General features: G+C 38.2%; 1 protein-coding gene across 2 annotated transcripts; it reads left to right on the plus strand.

The window, feature by feature from the left end:
• The first annotated feature begins 3,776 nt into the window (after positions 1-3,776).
• LOC113174317 (monoacylglycerol lipase ABHD2) lies at positions 3,777-20,114 on the plus strand. Of its 2 annotated transcripts, XM_026378216.1 has the most exons (12): positions 3,777-3,928; positions 5,810-5,880; positions 6,116-6,157; positions 6,307-6,522; positions 10,303-10,478; positions 11,309-11,476; positions 11,831-12,014; positions 13,429-13,521; positions 13,850-13,948; positions 14,165-14,234; positions 14,343-14,427; positions 16,959-20,114. In XM_026378216.1, the coding sequence occupies exons 4-12, from the start codon at positions 6,314-6,316 to the stop codon at positions 17,165-17,167; spliced, it is 1,293 nt and encodes a 430-aa protein (XP_026234001.1). In that variant the 5' UTR covers positions 3,777-3,928; positions 5,810-5,880; positions 6,116-6,157; positions 6,307-6,313; the 3' UTR covers positions 17,168-20,114. The 2 variants fall into 2 exon arrangements, with proteins under 2 accessions (XP_026234001.1, XP_026234002.1); XM_026378217.1 differs by lacking the exon at positions 6,116-6,157.
• Positions 20,115-21,028: the final 914 nt, after the last annotated feature.

Genomic DNA, 21,028 nt, shown 5'->3' on the forward strand with positions numbered 1-21,028 from the left:
TGTTTACTCTTACAAAGAACAAGAGTCTTACATTTTCGGCCATTCTCACTTCACCAAGCTTAATAAAACAGCAAAAAATTCAAAGAAGCTATTTTACTAGATATTTATTTTGCTTGTATTTTACTGTTATAAATAATAGAGCAGCAGGTTTACTGTCTATGGACTGATGTTTCTGTTATAACAGTTAAAATAGAGTTAATCCTTCTGTAATTATTATAGTTCCATTTTCAAATGTGCACATCCCCCTCTGGAAATGGGTACATTGGGTACAGAGGAAAACATTTACATTTACATTTACTTTTACATTTAGTCATTTAGCAGACGCTTTTATCCAAAGCGACTTACAAGTGAGGAACAAGGCAAGCAAACAAAGTCTAAGTCAAGGAGAAAAAACAACAAAGCAAAGTGCTATCAAAAAAGTGTTTCTGTTTCAAGAGATGTGAGAACAAAAGAGTAGAAAAATGTGTTGTTTTTGTTTGTTGTTTTTTTATAACAGATTCAGGTTCTTGGTTGCAGCTTCTCTAGGAACTTGATTTTGTCCAAGAACAAGTTTTATTTCATTAGAAGACTACAAATACTGGACTGAGCCATCAACCCCTAATACCTCAGGCCTACTAAGGACTTGTGGAGAGCAGACTGACTAGAGCAGGGGTATTCAACAAAAATTTAAAGAGGTCCGGTTAAACAAATTTTTTGGAAGCAAAGGTCCAGAAGATTATAATGTCTAACTATTTACCGCGATATATTATTAAGTAGCCTGCATGTAATCAATAGCTACTTGACTGTCAAATCAAATTAATTCAGTACAATTAAAAAATCTTGATAAATTTATTGTTATGTAACATCGAATTGAGCATGTGGCTCAAGATCCTGGTGGACTGGTCATACTGGGCTCTGAGACAAGCAACTTTCTGTGATCTCACTTCAGATTTGAGTGGGTAGTCTGTCCATTCTGGATTAAAAACTCTCTTTTCCCTGTCCACTTCTTTTTTCAGTCTCACAGTCCCTTTTCTCAACGTTTGCCTCTCATCTCTATCATCTGTATCTCTCCTCTCTGTCTCTTTTTTTATTAATTCCTTTCCAACCTCAAACTTTCTCTCATCTTCTGTTGAGTCTCTAATTTTCCCGCCTGTGATCCACAGACTCGATTGGCTAAGTGAAGTCATGTGGGATGGCTTAACTCGCATTCAATTGGCCAATGCGTTCTCGCTTCCACTAAATAACTACTGTAAATATCACATTTCACAAATTTAAGGTGTCCTGCTAAATTTTGAATCAAAACATTCGGTTTGGTTTGTAGCTCCGGGTCCTTATGGGACAGTTTCTGGGTCCGGATCCGGACTGCTGTCTGCCTGTTAGTGACCGCTGGACTAGAGGAACCAAAGCTCTCTAGATCATTGGCTCCACCCTTACCTCCTTAGGTAGGAGGACACTCTCTTACAGGTTATAAACCTGAGAAGTCACAGACCAGAAAGTATGAACTAACACTGGACCAGATTTACTAACAGTTTCTATCCAACAACTATTAGACTGATTGTAGAGGACATATACACGAACAAACCCCTTGACCTGACATCATTGAAATGAACAAAATAAATATCCTGCCTCTTGGTGAACATGTGAAGGCATCACTTCTCCCAGATTGAGTAGATGGGGCTTTGAACTACCTGGACTTTGAAGAAGCTCACACTCATTTCTGGTGATAAAAATATCTGTAGCTCAACAGGGCATTTAAACACACACACACATTGTCTGGAGTCACAAAATGACTGGTCTATCGTTTGGAGGTGAAACATTACAATTGTTGTGGCTAAACAAGTTAATACCTTATTTAATCCCTGTGGGAAAACTCAGCATTTGATCTTTGCCAATTATTTGAGAACTCAGCTGCCACAGCACAGTGCTTTATCTCTTTGTTCGAGCAAACAAGTAGAGGTGTTACCAATGCCAGACGTTTCAGGCCACCATTCACTGACCATTTTGGACCATAGTCAAAAATTTAAATTGTAAAGGTTACAGCTGCCCCACCAGTGATTCTGTTGAAATGAAGGTTTAAACATATGATTTACTCTAGTTCAAATGGTAGGACTTTTACTTTCATCTTCAATGTTATAACAAAAGGGTTTATGAACCATATAAACAAATAGACAGTACAATATTGCCTTTGTCTTTATAGGATCTTAAGCAACAGGTCAAAAATAAGTAAAAATCTATCAAAACACTGTAAATAGAATTGTTTACTTCAGGAATTGAAGTAACCTGTTTTAATAGTCCAGTTATAATTATACACATACATCACTGAGGTAAAGAAGGCAGAAAAGACTCTGCTGCCATCAGGTGATATTATTCTGTAGCTGCAAGCGCTCAAGTAGACCCTGCTGCTGGCCTGCTCTGTGCAGATTTGTCGCAAGTAAATGTACACTAACAAGATCTTGTAAATTACAGTTTCCATACCTGATGTATGTGTATGAATAGTGAAGTGTAAATTAAACATAAATCGTAGCTTGTAGTAACACATTATAGTACAGCCAAGAATGTATGAATGAGTGAGAAATTAAATACTGCTGTTAATCACACTTACCTGTCTCAAAAACACAGCAATGGAAGGTTTTTAACAACAAAAAGGAGGATCAAACATAGTTAATCTTCAATGAATGAATGAATGAATCAATCAGCAGCCTATGGGCTGACATGGTATAAGTACATAAACACATACTTAACCTAAAGTGAAGTGAACCTGACTAAGTACCACTTCAAATAATTACATTATTATAATTACATTACAATAATTTAATTACATAAAAAAGGCAACTTGTACAAGCACATACTGTTCTATTTACTAAGTCCTAAAGTACAAGTACACTGCTAAGAAAACAATGTATTGTAAACAGTACTGGATGATGCTGCTGACATACAAATTAAATCAAATTAAATGATGACCTAGAAACATTTTAAGTAAAAAAATAAGGGTAAAAGATTTCTATTACATAGACACTGGTAAATTTATATAAATACATATATATAGAATACAAGTACATTAGGAAATGGACTCAATAAGCCTACCCCCTGTGATAGGCACTCCCTGCAGGACAATTTATTATTCTGGACTACACCAGGTATTACAAAAGCACTGACTTTAAGATAAAGTCATCAGATATTTATTTCTTTTAATATATCCACTTGTCCTTATTAACCCTGGTATGTTCTTTTCTATATTTAAATCTAGAGACCGGCGCCTGTTTTCATAATCAGCTACCACATCATCTTCCTCTTGCTGACATGCCTCTCTACTGAATGGCTTCGCTGGGATGTTGTATAACACGCATCAGCTCACGTTCCCGTCACGTTGCCGACTGAGCTCACCCAACACATCAAAATGCTGATTATTCACAAAGGGATCACTAAAAAAATATTGATTATGGATTTAGACATTGACTGGAATATTTTCGTCTTAACTACGTTCGACTTTACGGAATTGTTGCACTGCAAATATGATTTATTTAGCGTTTGGTGTTGTCTGCACAAACAACGTGGGATAACCTTGGTATTATATTTTTTAAAATAATAACAAAACTATGGAAAAATTGGTAAATTTGCATTACATTTCTTGTTAAAAACAAAGAAAATAATAAATAGAATAAAAAATAAATAAAAAAGAAACTTTAATAATGGTCTACACTTATGGGCGTGGAAACTGGCTCATGTACTACGTCATTGCTCGTTTTGACCAATAGGAAGGCTGATATGCAAATGACACATTCTTGTAGGAAGTCGACTCGTTGCTTCGTTAGCTTCAGCTCTGCGAATGAGAGGGCGTCCTACACATCTGATGCTTCAGAGACACACAAACCTAACTAACTAAATGCCACGATTATAAATAAGGCTTTTGAGCATTGAGGAGCTCATTTAATTTCTCTCCCCAGCCGAGGTAAGTACATTTTAAATGCCGCTGCTGTGTTTGTGGTTGGGTAGCAGTTAACGGACTCAGGTGATGCTAACCCCTACGGACTGTAAAATACTTGACCATCAAAGATAAAACGTATTAAACAAGTGTAAAGAAGACAAATGTTATAACCGGGCTGATTTTTCATCGGTAGGTTTTCTTCAGTGTGGAGTCGTTGCGTAAATAGTCCGGGTTTTGTGCAAACTCACAACAGAGACGAGGTGCTTCATTTTTTATTTCAGTAGGGCGAATAAAGATGCACATAGTCTCGCCTTAGCCTTTAGATACATATATTTAACACCTGTGCACAGTTTAATGTCCATAAATGTCCCTCTTCACAGCCCTTTCCCCGGCTAGTCAACGTTATGAAACTGTAGGTACTCTTGTGAGACGCCTTTCTAGCTTGTCGTGACAAAGGGGGAAGAGCTAACGTCAATATTAGCAGCTGCTGCAATGCTAAATAAACTTGGCGTTAAATCCATAGTCACCTTACTGACACAGTGTGGATTAACTTTATTATAATTGCCACTTTCTCTTGACATTAACTTGATTTAACAGGCACATAACCAGTGGATGAGGCGGGTGTTAGCTGTGCGGATGAGGGGCGGGTTTTTTTTTTTAATGAGGCTGATTTTATGCAGATAGGGATTATTCTGACTGTGTCTGTTTGGGGCTGAGTCGTTTAACTTACAGCTAATTTGTTTTAAATATAAACATTACATGATCCAACTAATGCTCTTGTGTATTAAAGGTGACAACCCAAAAGAATCTGCAAGCAGTTGTGTAAACTTTCTCTTTAAGGATGGGCAGGACTTAAAGACGACCACTGTTATGTATTTGGTTTTTCACAGACTGGATTATTGAGACTAAATGATCAGAGGCTACTATGGGTTTTATTGTGAACAGAAACACGTGGGCATATTAATATACCTGCTCCTGATATATGGTGAGGTGTTGTAAATCAGCGGCACTTGTTTTACTTATTATACCATTATCAACATCTATTTGTTTATTATGAATTATGAATTAATTATTATATTTATTTTGAAGGGTTAAATTATATTCATTCGGTTAATTTCAAGTATCATGCTTGGGGATATTGAAGTCAGTTTGTGACAGGGAACTGGAATAACAACCACAACCAGTAGTTAACTGACAGAAAATTGACTATCTTGATTATCTACTAACTGTTTTGAATCAGTTGTAAGGGAAAACATGAATTTGATGGTGTTTCCTGAAAAAATCATTTAAAGAATTAATAATGAAAACAAGTGCAGCAGCAAGGGAGAGGCAAACTGGTACTTGACTCACCTATTTTGAAATTGCTGAGGCACTTCTAGAAAGCAAGTGATTCGCTGACTTTTTAATTTGTAATTAACAACCCATGTTTACTGTCCTTAATCTTGGTGTCATAGCTTAACAATGTTCATAGAAATATCTGGACTGTCTCTAAGTCTGAATCTGCTCTACCTCCCAGTAATGATGCACATTACATATTGCAAGGGCACTTTTCTATGAAAGCGTTTACTATATTTAGCCTACAAGTAGGAATTTGTCCTCTCTTGCAAAATCAAGACTTTCATTGCATTGTATTCGAGGATTGCCCTGAATACATTGGAAAAAGTGAATCAATTACATGACTGATCAGGATGATGAGATCAAGCAAATGTCACCCCACCGCTTTAGGACTACGGAGCCACCTCCGATTGGAAGATAATGGTTAATTTTAGCAGTTATTAGAATAAATTCTTCAATCTTAAGAACATTGACGTGGTCTTAAGGTGAAAAGTGCTTGGAGAGAATACTGTTAAAATACTACAATCAAGCGTGGTCAGATAACCTTGACTTTATTTTTCTGCTCCTTAGGTTTGACCACCTCACTGTGACTTCACCTCTTTGCATTTGAATCTTTTGGGAGAAGTAAAACTTGAACATAAGTAAGTAAAAGCCTTTTCTTAACCGTATTGGTGCATTGCACTAGTAGCCATGTTTCGCAGTGTAGAATTAAAGTGTATCTACTTAAAGTAATGATTTATTTAAACCAGTGTCAGCACCTCTGTCTTCTCTGACGCAAGGCTTCCTATTTGTACAGCATTAATGTAATTAAGGTGAGTGTATTAAATAACTGACTCCGTCTTATCTGACTAAGATTCTCTGGCTCTGTATTCTCAGATTTGTTGCTAAAGCGCCTTTGGCACACAGCAGAGTATTTAGGTCAGTTGGACATCAGACATTTCATCTTTCCATTTCTGTACCTTTCTTTAAAAAATACAGTTCTTCTAAGTGTAAATATGCTTATTACTGAAATTATTATTTCACAAGGAAAAGTACTGAATGTGGGTCCTCTGTGTTTTTTCTTTTAGAATAATCATGTCCACCCACGAGACAGACGTGAATACCATCTCTCCAGAGCTGCCAGCAATGTTTGATGGCATGAAGCTGGCAGCGGTGGCCACAGTGCTCTACATCATCGTCCGCTGCTTGAACCTCAAGAGTCCCACTGCACCCCCAGACCTCACCTACCAGGACACGCCCCTTAATCGCTTCCTTCTGAAGTCCTGCCCTCAGCTTACCAAAGAGTGAGTTGTGTTCTTAGCTCTGTGTCTGTCACTCAAAGTGTTACCATGGACATAGTGCTTGGCCATCTGGGGCTGCAGTGAAGATATGAGGTTTGTCCTGCATTGGTCCCATCCATTATCAGTGTTCAGAGTGTCTGTACCGGAGATGTCTGGTTTTACTCTGAACTGTGGTGTAAATTAAACACCAGATGGCAATTCTGGCATTACCCCAAAGGTTAACATGGTTCCTCACACTTCCATTACAATTATAAGCTTATTCACTGCAGGGCAGTAGGATTTGTTTATATGACGATGCAAGCGTAACTCGTAATATCTACTGTAATTTGAATCTTCCATATTGATTGATGCAAACCTTTGGTTGTTGAAACAGGGCAGGTTTTCTCTGTGTAGGCTAAAGGTTAGCAAGATGGCTGACATTCTGTAATTTGTACTGTAGGAAAATCTCCCCCTCCTTTAAAAATATCATTGATTTTCTATATTTTTATTTTTGTTGACTACAGCATTCATATTTTTTGTAACAAAGAAACATTGACAAAGTGATGACATGGTTCAGTGATATGTTAATACGTTTTGGACCCTGACCCAACCACCACCTTTTCTTCTGCCTTCAAAAACACACCGATGATAAGATAACCAGCACTATTATGAAGACCAAAAACCACATTAAAGCAAGTGGAACTCCTCAGCACACGTGCTGTTTTACATTTACTTTTAAGCTTTGACACAGAACCTTTGCAAAGAGGAGCAATGGAGATGAGAGCAACAAGAATAGTTGCAGACAGTGTGGTAATTCACCTGTAGAGGAACTTGCAGCTTGTAGAGGTATTGCCTTTGACCCAACACCTCAGTTGAACTGAAAGTTTACTGAAAACACTAATGCTAACAATAATTAGCTGGTTGGTTTTGGGTCCATACTCTATATTGAATATATACTTTATTGAACAACTTAATGCTAACATTAGCTAAGTTAGCTGAATTTTGCTTATATTCTCACTTTCGTAGATTTGAGTGCAGATTTTGATACAGTGGAACCTGACATTATGATAAACAGACTTTGGCCCTGGGTTGTTGCACTTTATCTACTAGAGCTTTACAGCAGTTTGAACCATTTGTCCGATCATAAGGTTTTATTTCTGTTTCTTATCTTTTGCCCCGATAATGTGTAGAGCGGAGGTCCCCAGGGTTCAATTTTAGGCCCAATCTTTTTTCACTGTATATACCCCCACCTACAATTAATACAATTGTAGATGTGGCAAATACATGTGGTTTTGCCTTTCACTGCAAATCATACTCATAAATCTTCCCAACAGAGCCCAATAACACTTCACACTGATCTCTGCTGTGAAAGACTGGACTGTGTACATTTTCAGTTTGAACCTTGCAGATAATAGCATCTGCCAAATGACTAAATTTAAATGTAAACCTACAATAAACATACAATATTATGTTCTCCAGACAAACTTTCAGCTATGTAGGGTGACACTCTGCAAGCCTCCATCACAAGGTTCTGTTTGCATAACCAATGTCACTGAGCCCTTTGCCTTTCAGCTGCAGTGTGCTTCATAAGGTTGCACTGATGTTTACATTTGTGTCTACCCTGTTGTTATTCCCTCCTAAACTGCCATAGTTATTGCTCACAAAAATGTCCCAGCGTGTAGTTTAACTGAGATAACACAGGAACACTGGAACCCTTTGGCGTTGTTGATGTTGATGTCACAGCATCACTTTGTCAAAAGTCACATTTAAATCCCCTCGTGGTGTTGCATAACAGAAATCAATTACACAATGCAAAGCAGGGTGCTGTGAGGGTAATAGAGTAAACATCTCTCTTGTTGGGGAACATGCACACAGGTGTTTGGCCACACAGAACAAAACTTTACTAGAAGTGCAACTTGGTGTTAGCATGTCAGTAAGATTTGTTTATTAATCTACAGGAATTTATTTTCCATTAATTAATTTCACCTGACAAAAATAACAAATAGATGCATTAACTTATATTTAGGGATATGTATAAGATTCTACAACTGTTTTTAATTTTAGTCAGTGATGTTAAAAACAGCAATATTGACTGGGGTTCAAATCCCAGCTCTACCTCCAGTAGGGGTCCTTAGGCAAGACCTCCTTACGCTTACCCTGCCTACCCCTTGTAAGTCGCATTGGATATGATCCAGTATAATGCACTTACTAGAAGTGATTATATACCTTTAGACATACCTTCTCAAGCAGAGTTTTTTTTTAACAAGTGTCAGGACAAGCCATTTAGTGTTATTAGTTGTTACAAACATCGGTACATGTTTCCCCAGCTTGTTACTATCAAAAGCTAGTGATTATTTCTGGACTTGTACCTTTGCTTCATCAAACAACACTGACATCTATCTTTTTGTGTTTCAGACAGTGACATTTACCACTGTGAAGGACAGTGATTTCAATTCAAACTAAATCTTTAAACCTAAATTCAAAGAGATGAGAACTTACTGTCACGTCAAAGAAAATTTTTTATTATATACTGGAACTCAAGATGAAACTAACTTTTAAAGGTTAATTAAGTTAATTTAAGGTTTGTTTACACCAATAATGATAAGTAAACTGCAGTAAAATTGTCTTATATTTCAGTTCAGGAAAACAAAATGACACACAAATGCTGCACAAAACCTACAATTAAGTAAAATTAAGTAGAATTTCTCAATTTTAAGTGTATGTGGCTGTAATTTAGGCTGTCAAAAACTATTGATCGGAGGAAAAGTGCCAACACATGGACGGAAAGCTGTTTGTGTATTAAGTTGTCTGTTTCCTCACATTGATGGACTCAGCTAACCTGCCATTGTGCTTAACCTCTTGTGCCGATTACAACAATGAGGTCATCCTCTTTCTGTAGTCATAGATTAAGCCTGCAGAGCACTTTCTAGAAAGGTGTGGTTAAACAGCTTTCCTTGCGGCGCATGCTGGAGGTGATTACATTATCAACAACTGGAAGTAGTCTGCTTATTCATGGACAATTCTATTATGTAAGAGTGTGTTTTCTAGGTGCAATCATTGTTAGAGCCACTGAGAGCTGAGGAGACACAAGATTGAAGGGCTTGTGTAACTGTTGATTGTAATTGAACCTTTTTCTCTTTGCAGTTACTCACTGTCCCCTCGTTTGGTACATATAGTATGTTCTAGGTTTAGTTTACAGTTTATCATGGTCATATTTCATCACCTTTCATCAAGCTCTTCACTTCATTTTAAGCAACTCACAGAATAATTCAGATGGTGTCTGCTGATGAAATCTGATGCCCCTTTTATTAATTCCAAAAACTCTCAATACTATATTTGTTGTCAATATATATCAATAATATGAAATGAACATTGATTTATTGCCTTTTTCTGCCTGCATGAAAAGCAGACATACATATAATCTGTGATTGTAATATTACACTGTCATTGATTTTCAAGCTTTCTGTCAAGTTATTCACAAGCATTTGAAAATACACAACATAAGGAATATTTCTAAGGGCTATTATGTAATTCAAAGACTTGACTCCTCCAGCAAACTCCTACAGAGGTGTGACTAAAATGCTCTGCATAACATAGGAAACATATCAATAGACTCATGTTTCACACTGGTGTCTGCTGGAAGCAACAGCAATGTGACTTTGTATGCAGACAGTGTGTCATAGTATTAATGGCTGTGTCCCACCAAAACAAATGTATGTCCTTAGATTACATGTTTACTGTAAATTGTTCGTGGGTTCTTATTGGGTGCATAAGTAGAATAAGCTTATATTTTGTGTCATCCAGGTACATTCCTCCTTTACTATGGGGTAAGAGCGGCCACCTCCAGACGGCCCTGTATGGAAAACTTGGTCGGGTGAGCTCTCCGCACCCAAAGGGAATCAGGAAGTATTTACCCATGCAGGATGGGGCCACTGCGACCTTTGACCTTTTTGAGCCACTGGGTGACCATCGAACAGGGGGTAATGAATTTTTTGTATTGTTGGTTTCTGCTCTTTGGACAATACTTAGATGATGGCTAACTGGTTCTCTACAGCCAGGCCTAACATATAAATCTCACATACTTTGTTGTTCCTAGTTGAATATTGTAATTCTGCTGCTTTATATTGTAATTCTACTACTGCTGCTTTTGCCTAGTCTGTTTATGCGACACCTATTACATGTCTGTCCATCCTGGAAGAGGGATCCCTCCTCTGCTGATCTTCCTGAGGTTTCTCCAATTTTGTTGTTCCTGATAGACTTCGTCCTTATTCGATTCAAGGGTCAGGGGTAGACTGTATCTTAGCTGTAAATCCCTCTGGGACAAACATGGGATGTTGGACTAAATAAAACAGAATAATTTGCGTGTACTATCATGTCCAGCTTCCAGGTATATTTGCCAAAATTTCCATGCCAGCTATGACAGTAAAATTGAGTGTTTCTGGGTTCACTGATTTTTAAGTAAGGCAATGTTTGTGTAATGCAGTTGTGTGATAACAGATTTAAAGATGGATGCCTTTCTTTGAATGCCTCAGCTGAACCCTGACCCTGTCACCTCAGCTGTGATCTTGTAGTCCTCTCAGAAAGCTTTAGGCTCACACGATATTTGATTCCCAAAATAGTAGCATTGCTATTCTGTTTCGCTAAAGCTATATTTGACTGACAAACTGTCTAATTCTTTGTACTGGCTCAGCTGCAATGCTTTGTTGTTGTGCTGTTCAGGAGAGTGATATACATATGCTCTCCTTCCTGCCTGTGCTTACACATTTCTCACTGGCAAATATCGCTCTGATCCTTCTTCCTGTTTCATCAGATGACATCACCATGGTGATATGCCCTGGTATTGGTAACCACAGTGAGAAGCAATACATCCGAACCTTTGTGGATCATGCCCAGAATGATGGCTACCGCTGCGCTGTGCTGAACCACCTGGGAGCTCTTCCCAACATGGAGCTCACTTCCCCACGCATGTTCACTTATGGTAAGGCCAACAAGCTGACTTCAGTATCAGGAGTATCAAGGAGTTAGAACCTTTTTTTTTGTTTAATTTTACATTAGTATTTTATTTGCTCAGTGGTGCTTTGTCAAGTCATTCTTATATGGTATAATGAAAGATGTTTTAATAGTGTAATTTGCCATCATTTGGACAGATTTTAGTATACTGTTACATTATTTTAATTTTGCCTTTAAGCTAAAGGCTACATGATTTGAGCTGGATACTTAATACCCTGACCTAAAGTCACCTTTAGCTGGAACTGCTGAGTAGAGAAAACATCTTGTCCTACAGAGCTGTTACTCTATGTACTGATTGGTAACTGTGCTGTTTCTGTTACAGGGTGCACATGGGAGTTTGGAGCCATGGTCGGCTACATTAAACGGGCATATCCTCAGACCCAGCTGATTGTGATTGGCTTCAGTTTGGGCGGAAACATTGTATGTAAATATCTGGGTGAGAACAGGGTGAATCAGGAGCGAGTGCTGTGTTGTGTCAGCGTCTGTCAGGGATACTGTGCTCTCAGGTGGGTTGTTGTCCTCTCATATCTTAATAAAAAATGCATGGGCTTGAAGCCCCTTATTATAATTATAATTGCACTTAATGTACACACATTTCTATATGTCTGTATATTATAAATAATATATCATAATGCCACAAAATTATTAGTGGTTGTTCATATAAAACTTATTTTAGCAACTAAAAACGTCTCTCTAAGAGTTGTCTCAGAGTGGTGCACAGTGTTCATTTTCTCAGTGAAAAGTATTTGTTTAACAAAGGTTTGTTTAATTACTTAATTGTAATGATGAAAATTGAAAAAGTAGTTTTACAAAAATTAAACAATACAAAATCTCTTTTCAGCTCATCATGACTAATAAAGATGGGACAAACTAAGTGTCTTATTTTCAGCAGACAATCTAGATCAGTGCCCTTCTCAAAACACTGAACTTTGTTTTTCTTTTTAACCAATCATTTGCAGTTTGAATGTGTGAATCATCTGTGTTAATTTTTTTTTTTTTTCAGATTTTTTTTAATGAACATTGAACTGCAAAATTAGGATATTTTTGCAAAGAACGAAACAGGATATTGTAGATTGGATATTTTGGCAGACAAAAAAAATGTTCCCTGTGTATAATTTAATTAATAGGTTAAACATCAATATATAGTATAATATATAGTCAGTGATGAATGAACATATATCACTGACTAAATTTAGACTAAAATGATGATTAAAAGTAATGACTGAAATGTGACTGAAGCAAACTACAGTTAGGAAATGAGTGGCTCATCCAGCCATTTGTATTCCACTGTTCATTTTATAGTACTAGTTATTGTACTTTCACCGAAATCTTTTTCTGCATAATGTGATCGAAACTGTTCATGTTGGACTGACCCACAGCTTCAATTTTAGGTTTGCTGATTGTTTTAAATGTATTTTATTTTTGTCAAAAGTAAGAGGTCGTTCAGGGTTACACCTTTAATCAGGTTCTGAATGCACACAATACTTAAATACATTCATTGTTAGAAAATCAGCAGACTTATTCTTTAAATACATCAAGCGTCTCTTGGCAGATGTTACAAGCTGTGGAAGATTGTATGCAGGCAGTAGGCAGAAGGATGCACTCTACAGACTGGCCTTTTATGAACTTGGATGTGCTAGGATTTGTTGAAAGGTTAAATCAGTGTTCTTTTCAAATCAGGATCCACAGAGAGGTTTAATTTTTTGATTATTTTTCAAATGGTCATTTATTTGGTGAATACTACCATTGTGTTGCTTCATCCTGTCTGTCGGTGAGCTGCATGTTAATGTCTGACACCACTGCTGCTCTCTGCCAGTCGCACTCTTTGTCCAGGGGATTACACAGGACATTCAGTGGGCTGTTTGAAATGCCCAAAGGCTGCCCAAACCAACTTCCTGTGTGTTTGTTTTTATCACTCAGGGCCCAGGAAACATTCCTTCAGTGGGATCAGTTCAGACGCTTCTATAACTTTCTCATGGCAGACAACATGAAAAAGATCATCCTCTCACACAGGTATCACTGTTAACCCTTGTTCTTTTATCATTGCCAAGTTCTAGTCATATGTTTGCTATTGTCTGGGATTTAGATTTGAGCACTCTAACTTTACATTCATATAACAAACAATATAGCTTGTTGATTTTCTAAACACTCGCATGAAAAACTGCAGACGTACATCAAAGATCTGTCCAGATCTTAAAATACTATGAAGGATCTTTGTATTTTTTTCAAATGTTAAACATTAGGTGCACCTGTGCCTTACTGCAGTGCACTAATGGAGTGTGGAGTGTGCACACTGAGCAGTCTATGGTTTTTATTCTTGTGTCTTTTTTCTATGTTACAGGCACAGCTTGTTTGGAAGCTCATTTAAAATGATGGATGCAAATCTTAGTCGGCTCTACACAGCAACATCCCTCATGCAGATTGACGACAACATCATGAGGTATGTGTTTATAGTCAAACCACAGCTCTGAGTATTGTCTTGTTGTAGCACTTTACAGATCTGAGATCTTTATCTGTTTTTCTAGTTACTTACAGTAGTGCGAAACTATTTGTCACTGTTGAGAAATATGAGACGTTCTTCTCAAACAGGTTTAAGGTTTAAGGTTCATGTCTCTAGAAATTGTTCTGATGTTTTTCTTTCTTTGGGTTTCAATAGAAAATTCCACGGCCACAGCTCTCTCAAAGAGTACTATGAGAAGGAGAGTTGTGTCCATTATATTCACAATGTAAGCTCTTTTTGCATATACCTCACATCACCTCACATTTTATTTGACAGGCTTTTTTGCTTTGTTTGTGTTTGTTTGATGTATTGATTTTAATTCTTGGATTTTCAGGTGAATGTGCCACTGCTGTTAGTGAACGCTGCAGATGATCCTCTGGTTCACGATTCACTCCTCAGCGTTCCTCGTACACTTGCAGGTAACTAATGTGTGCCAAGATAACAATGGCAGAAGTAATAAAGCTAGTTGATTGTTGCTATTTGAACTATGTCTGCCTTAGCAATGAACAAGTAAGATTTTGACATTTTATGCATCATTTAATTTGTAGCATGGACACTGAATTTTGTGTATATCATGTGATTCTACTCATATTTATATGTTTAACACCAAATAATGTCAACAAAGCACACAGCAGTTGTATGGCCAGGCATGGTTGTTCCCTTGTTACTTCTTGACTAATCAAGCAGATAAAAGGCTTGGGGGTGGTTCTGAGTGTTGCATTTGCATTTGGTAGCTGTTTACTGGAACACTTTACATGAGGTCCAAAGAGGTGTCTGTGCAAGTGAAGGAGGCCATTATTAGGCTGGAAAAACTAAATAAACCCATCAGAGAGATAGCAATAAACATTTGCCAGTAAACACGTAAAAGCCCGGCCAGCTGTGGAATAAAATTCTTTAGACTGATGAAACCAAGATTAACTTTTACCAGAATGATGGCAACATAAATATATGGAGAAAGAAAGGAACAGCTCATGTTTTAAAGCCTACCACATCTTTCAAACATGGGGAAGGCAGCATTATGTCATGGGCATGTGTGGCTGCTAACAGAACTGTGTCACTGGCGTTGCAGTAAACGCCTGGCAAAGTGTTTTGAGGGAGGAAACTCTGAGATGAAGCAGTTTAAAGTATAAAAAGCATTCTTATGTTTTCTAATTGTTCATCTTATTACATTATTTATGAGCTGCCAGAAATAAGGGTGCATGTATGAGAATGGCTGTATTACTGTATTTCCTATTGGTTAATGCCACTTTTGAATTTAAGCTGGATCTTGACTTCACTCACATTGTGAGTGTTTTATTTCAAACTTAGTGTGGCCATGTACAAAGGCCAATATCATCATCATCATCATTATTCCATTATTTATGGCCCTAACAAAACCATAAATAGTCACCCATACTTTGCTTCATATAGTGCAGCTTGCCAAGCAGTAGATGAACCTGTATTAACTTCCTCCATACAACAGGCCTGTCCTGTCTGACTTAGTAACTGCAGTTGAAACCTCAGGCTGTATTTTAAAGCATGTGTTGGCTCTGCACCCTGAACAGAGCAGTGTGTTGCACAGAGGGCACTTCTATGAGTAATGTCTTTTCTGGTATTTCTCATGAGAGTAAGACAAACAATAGTTAGCTATAGGTCTAGACGAGTACTCAATTGTTCCAGGGAAGCTCAGCAGCTGCCATGACTAGTGCACAGTGGTGTCCTGCAGGATCTTAATCACTAGTCCACCGCACTAAGCTCCCCAACTAACCCACATAAGAAAATGGAGAATAGAGAGATCTGGGCCAGTCTTGTCAAGAGACCACTGTGCCTGGTTGTCAACAGCTGCAGCACTAGCCATGGGTTCATACAGCAATCACAAAGAGATTAATGCTTAGTCTGAGTGTGGACATGACCCACTTTGATCCTCTGTTTTTTTTTTTTTTATTGTGCATGAATAAAAGCTATGATTCACAGCCTCGTTCTGTAATAATAATCAAGCATCAGTCACCTTCTCACAGTTGAGGCTTTAAAGTCTGTATGTAGCATCTACTACTGTTTATGCGGACATAAGAGTATTACATTATTCAGAAGCCATGAGCATTGATGTGTATCACCCCCACTCTATTTTCTACAGTATTTGAAAATTGGCATTATGAAGCCTTTACAAGGCTCAACACTGGTGGTGGTGATGGCATTCACGTCATCCTAAAAGAGTGTGACTGGGTGGAGGTCAGGGCTGTGTACAATTCACTCAGGTTCTTCTTCTGAAATTATATATAAACAGAATTATTTTTGATGGATGCTTTTTGTCTATAAGGGCATGGACAGGTGTGTCCCTATAGTTTTGGCAGCCAAACAATCAAAAGGTTGTGGGACAACCTGAGAGACATGTCGGTCAAGACAAGCGTGTCACAAACCTGTTCATGTGCTGTAATTTTCCATTAGCCGACTATTTTCAACTATTTAGAAAACCTTTAGTGGCTTTGTAACCTAACAGAGACTACTACTAAAGTGCCAGTTTTTTTGATGGTCATTAGACAGTCTGCATCCATAGCAATGTAATGATTTAAGTTTTGATACTGTTGATTTATATACCCCTTAAGTGTCATTGCATTTTACACAGTAAGGTTAAGACCTTACAGAACTACATAGAAATCCCAACAAATCCCTACTGAGCAGACACTAGGTGACAGTGGGAAGGAAAAACTCTCTTTTAATACTGTAGAAGGAAACGGACTTCGGGTGGGCAGCCTAAACTTTCAGCTTGGGAGTTGCCACGTGAACATACCTGTCAGAAGCTGAGTTATCCTGTTATCTGTTTGACCATGCAAACACACCCTCACTATCTACAGTAGGACAGGCATAAAATGATTCCTGGCATGCCCATATTAGCAGTCCAGTCCAGTGTGGGCTTTTAATAGCCACTATATGAAGTGCAGAAGACTTATTACTATGTGTTGTCATCCTTCAGCAAAGAAGCCAAATGTGATCTTCGCCCTGACGCTACACGGAGGCCACCTGGGCTTCTTCGAGGGTGCGGTGCTCTTCCCCCAACCCCTCACCTGGATGGACAAAGTAATTGTGGGTTACGCCAATGCCATGTGCCAGTGGGAGAAACAGAAGCCACCATGCCAAAGTGGTGAAATGAGTGAGAGTGCTTGTGAAGGGGCAAAAGCTTAAGCCCCTGAGTCCTGTGTCTCTCTCACTCTTTCTCTTACCCCTCACCATTCTCCTGCTCCGACACCACTGGGACAGTGGTGTTGGAGCAGGCTCTCGTCTTTTCTGCCTTCTCCTCTGGTGCTACTCACCACTACTGACCCACACTTCCCTTTCACACATCTCCAAGCCTTCACCACAGTTCTCTGTTGTAATTGTCATCACCTCACGGTATGTGAGGGAACAAACTGCCTTTGTGCGAGAACTTTGAATTCAAAGCAGGAACATTTCGCTTTTTTTAACGTGTATACGATTATTGACTAATGGAGTTGTTGACCAAATATCGTGAGAGACGCCAGAAGTTAAGCTGGCATCGAAAGGAAAGTGAGAGCTCTAATTCAGAGTAGTCCAGTGGAAAAACAAGAGCACACAAGAAGCCTCTTCCAGTCCAGTAAACGTGGACTGTGCTACACTTGGTGCCCACATGCTGCACCTGTAAGAAGCTCACTGCTTATCACCGCCAAGGCCATATAGTCTAGTCTGCTGTTCTAACCAAGACAGCATCTTTCTAGTATGTATGTACGTATGTGGCTCAGATGTAGTGTGGATGTCTCTGTGTGCCTGTGTAGACAGACAGTCAAAGACCTGTGACCGTGACAGAGCATGTGATCCAAACTTTGTCTTCGTGGTCTGTTGGGTGTTACAATATCTTTTGGGTGTACTGTAGCTACATTTTGTAGAAGATGTTCAATAGAAAAATGTAAGTATTAGGGTGAGTTTTACACATTATTTCCAGCTCATGATGTCGTCTTGACACTTGCGTTATACTCATGACATGGAAGTGTTGCGGGCATACCAGATCTGACCAGGGATCAACCCCAGATGTATCCATACACAGTCCCTCGGTCGAATTCTATCACTTTTATTCAGTGCACTTTAATTCCTATATGCCACAGCCTTTTTTCCCCTCTCATTAGTCAAAGTGCAGGCGTGGAGATTATTGATGGTTTAGCTCTCCTTGTTAGTGAGAAGAAGAACTGGAGGCAGTGAGAATAACAAAATTTCGATGTCTCAAATGTTCCCGATGTTGTCTGTCGGTGTCTTCGAGCCCTCTTACTCTTTAGTCTGCCTTTGACCAGCTGCAGGTCCAAGCCAAGCCTCGGATATCCTTACTGCACAGACACAGGCTCACTGCTACTGCACAACTCTTCATTTGGTGCAAACATCTTAGTACAATTTAGCATTTTCCAGCAGATGATCCTGTGTTTGGTTTTTAGTTTTGAAAATGCACCGGTTGGCCAGCGTGGTCCTAATAAAAGCAAAGTTCAGCTGACTTTGGTTTTTTCTCTAATCTGAGCTGTGAGGTGTGATGAGTGGGAGGGCTAAGGATACCAACGCTAAACCAAAATTTTATTTTAGTGGATTGTGTGTAAAATACTGTTAATTGTTATATTGTATAATTAGATGGAATTCATACTGCATGCAAGAAAGAAGAGACAAATTTAAAAGCAAAACTTACTGGGACAAGCTGTTAACGCAGCGTTTGAATTGTTGGCATTTACCACAAACTTGTCTAGGTGAAGTGATACTGCAATACTGGGACCTGTGGACCTTTGAAAACCTGAATCTGATTAAAACCTTTTTGTAAGGGCTTAGGAAGTCCAGCCAAGTAATCTGTAGTCTAAAACCTGCTTTTGAACACTGTGATGAGACTAATGGGTGGTTTGAGATGATGAAAGGATACACAGTGGTTGACAACAGTGCATTTCGTAAGACAAAACATTGGTTTGATAGTATTTGCACATTGCAGCATTTGCTAGAGTTTGGTATTAGATGTGCTCTGTGTGTAGATGAGACTCAAACCTAAGTTAAGGTTTTTCAGTTATAATTTTACCTCAGCCTCACTGTGCAGAATTCAGTACAACCATTTTTGTGTATTGTAAGGTGAAGTGATTACCAGGGTTTGCTGAGGCACTAAGTTAAACTTAAACTTAAACTTAGTTGACGATGTCACTGTAAGTGTTTTAGTAACCACTGAAACAGTGAAATTGCTATAATGTGGATCATTGACATCATGGGCGATACTCCGTCCAGTTTTATGTTTAGGTTGGTGCATCCCTGTTTGAAAAGTGTGTCTGAGCCTTTAATACCATTCATCCTGCTTTGTTCAAACCACAAATCACTGTTGCCATCTGCTGTCAAGGAAACCTAACTACATCTTCTCATTCACCCAACAGTGAGATAATATGGTTCGCTCTGTCCACAGCTCTCATTTCAGCAACAACTAAAAATATTGTGTTTTGGATTCATGGTTGCTTGTAGGAAAATCAGAGGAACATTCACACCAGCACAAATCTGCAGTAAGAGTTTGTCTGTGTTCTTTTTAAGAGTTTTGCTTCCCTCCAACTTTGCACAGAAATGCAGGTTTGGATGCATTTTTTTTTCTAGTTGATCTTTTTTGTATATTTTTGTATTTTATAATGCTATGACTTTCTGTGTTAATGTGCAAATAAACAGAGCACGAGTGTTAATGAGTAAACATACGGTAAAGTCTAAACGTGTCATATCACCACCTCTGATTGAAAAAACCAAAACTTCTACACTTTAATGAAAAAAACACCATATTTGAGGGACCAGGGATGAAACCATATAATAATAAATAAACAAATAAATATAATTAATACATCCTAATTATGGAAGTAGTGTCAAAGACCAAAACATATCATAAACGTCAAGATCATTTTCTGGTGGAATGTGTTCGACTTTGCTTATATGAAAATGTGTTCCTCTGTATTTATCCTGAAGTCTGTGCTGTGAGATTTTTTTTTGTTTTGTTTTGTTTTTGTTTTGTTTGTTTTTTTTAAGATTGTGGGCTCATGTTTAATTGCTTGTAAACTGAAGAATCAAGGACGTATAATTTGTATGAACATTGCTGTATTCGTTCTTACAGGGTTTGTCATTTGAAATCTTATCAGCCCAGAAAAGTCAACTAAAGCCCACAGTATGTTAACGTGCAGTAATCATTATCCAGCTTTAATTTTGTGTTTACAAACCCCTGGATGCTTAAACATAGTTAAGGGATGTGGCAAAAACTTCAAGGGGCGTACACAGTCACTCAACATCGCGTGCACTAATTTTGATCACTTGTTGAAAAAGACTAGTGGTGGGTGGGAGTGGGTGTGTCTGTGTGTGATCTTATTATGTAAAAAAATATAATTATTGTGTTCTAAAATAAATTATTTTCTCAAAAGAAACCACTGTTCCTTTTCAGTTTTATTGCCAGCTGAAGATACTCTTTAGTTCAAATGTTGTGGAAGAAGCTGTTGTGTTATTAAAACCTAGATTTATAACTAACATGGTACAGCTGTGGTGACTGTGGGATTAGCAGGACATAGACGTTAGCTTGTAATAAAGTTAAGCCTCCTAGTGGCAACTGCAGGTTCACTACTTAATTTACACAAGAGACATAAGAACCTGAAGATATACAATGTGGAGGTATTTAAAATGTGTTAAGTTTTTTTCTGAATTAAGATATTTAAAGGAAAAATGATGGGAATGTGGTTCCAACTCAATACTTAACTAAAAGTCTACACCAAGCAGTCACAACATTACAGCCACCTAGTGGTCTTAATATTGTGGTGGGCAGGGGTTTGCATGGGAAAAGTCTGTCTATTTGTCAAATTTGTTTCTGTTATCATCATATTTGTTAATGCTCTTGACTTAGATGAAGATCAGGGCACATTTTCTGACACATTGATGCAGAAAACCATGAAATTCTAAAGGGTTCACATACTTTTTCTTGCCACTGCATATACAGTACTTGCCTAAAAAAGCACTTTACTGAAAAAGCATTACCACTTCAGATTACTCACTGAAGTTGGAGTA

Source organism: Anabas testudineus, chromosome 3 (assembly GCF_900324465.2).
Source record: "Anabas testudineus chromosome 3, fAnaTes1.2, whole genome shotgun sequence".
Classification (NCBI taxonomy): domain Eukaryota; kingdom Metazoa; phylum Chordata; class Actinopteri; order Anabantiformes; family Anabantidae; genus Anabas; species Anabas testudineus.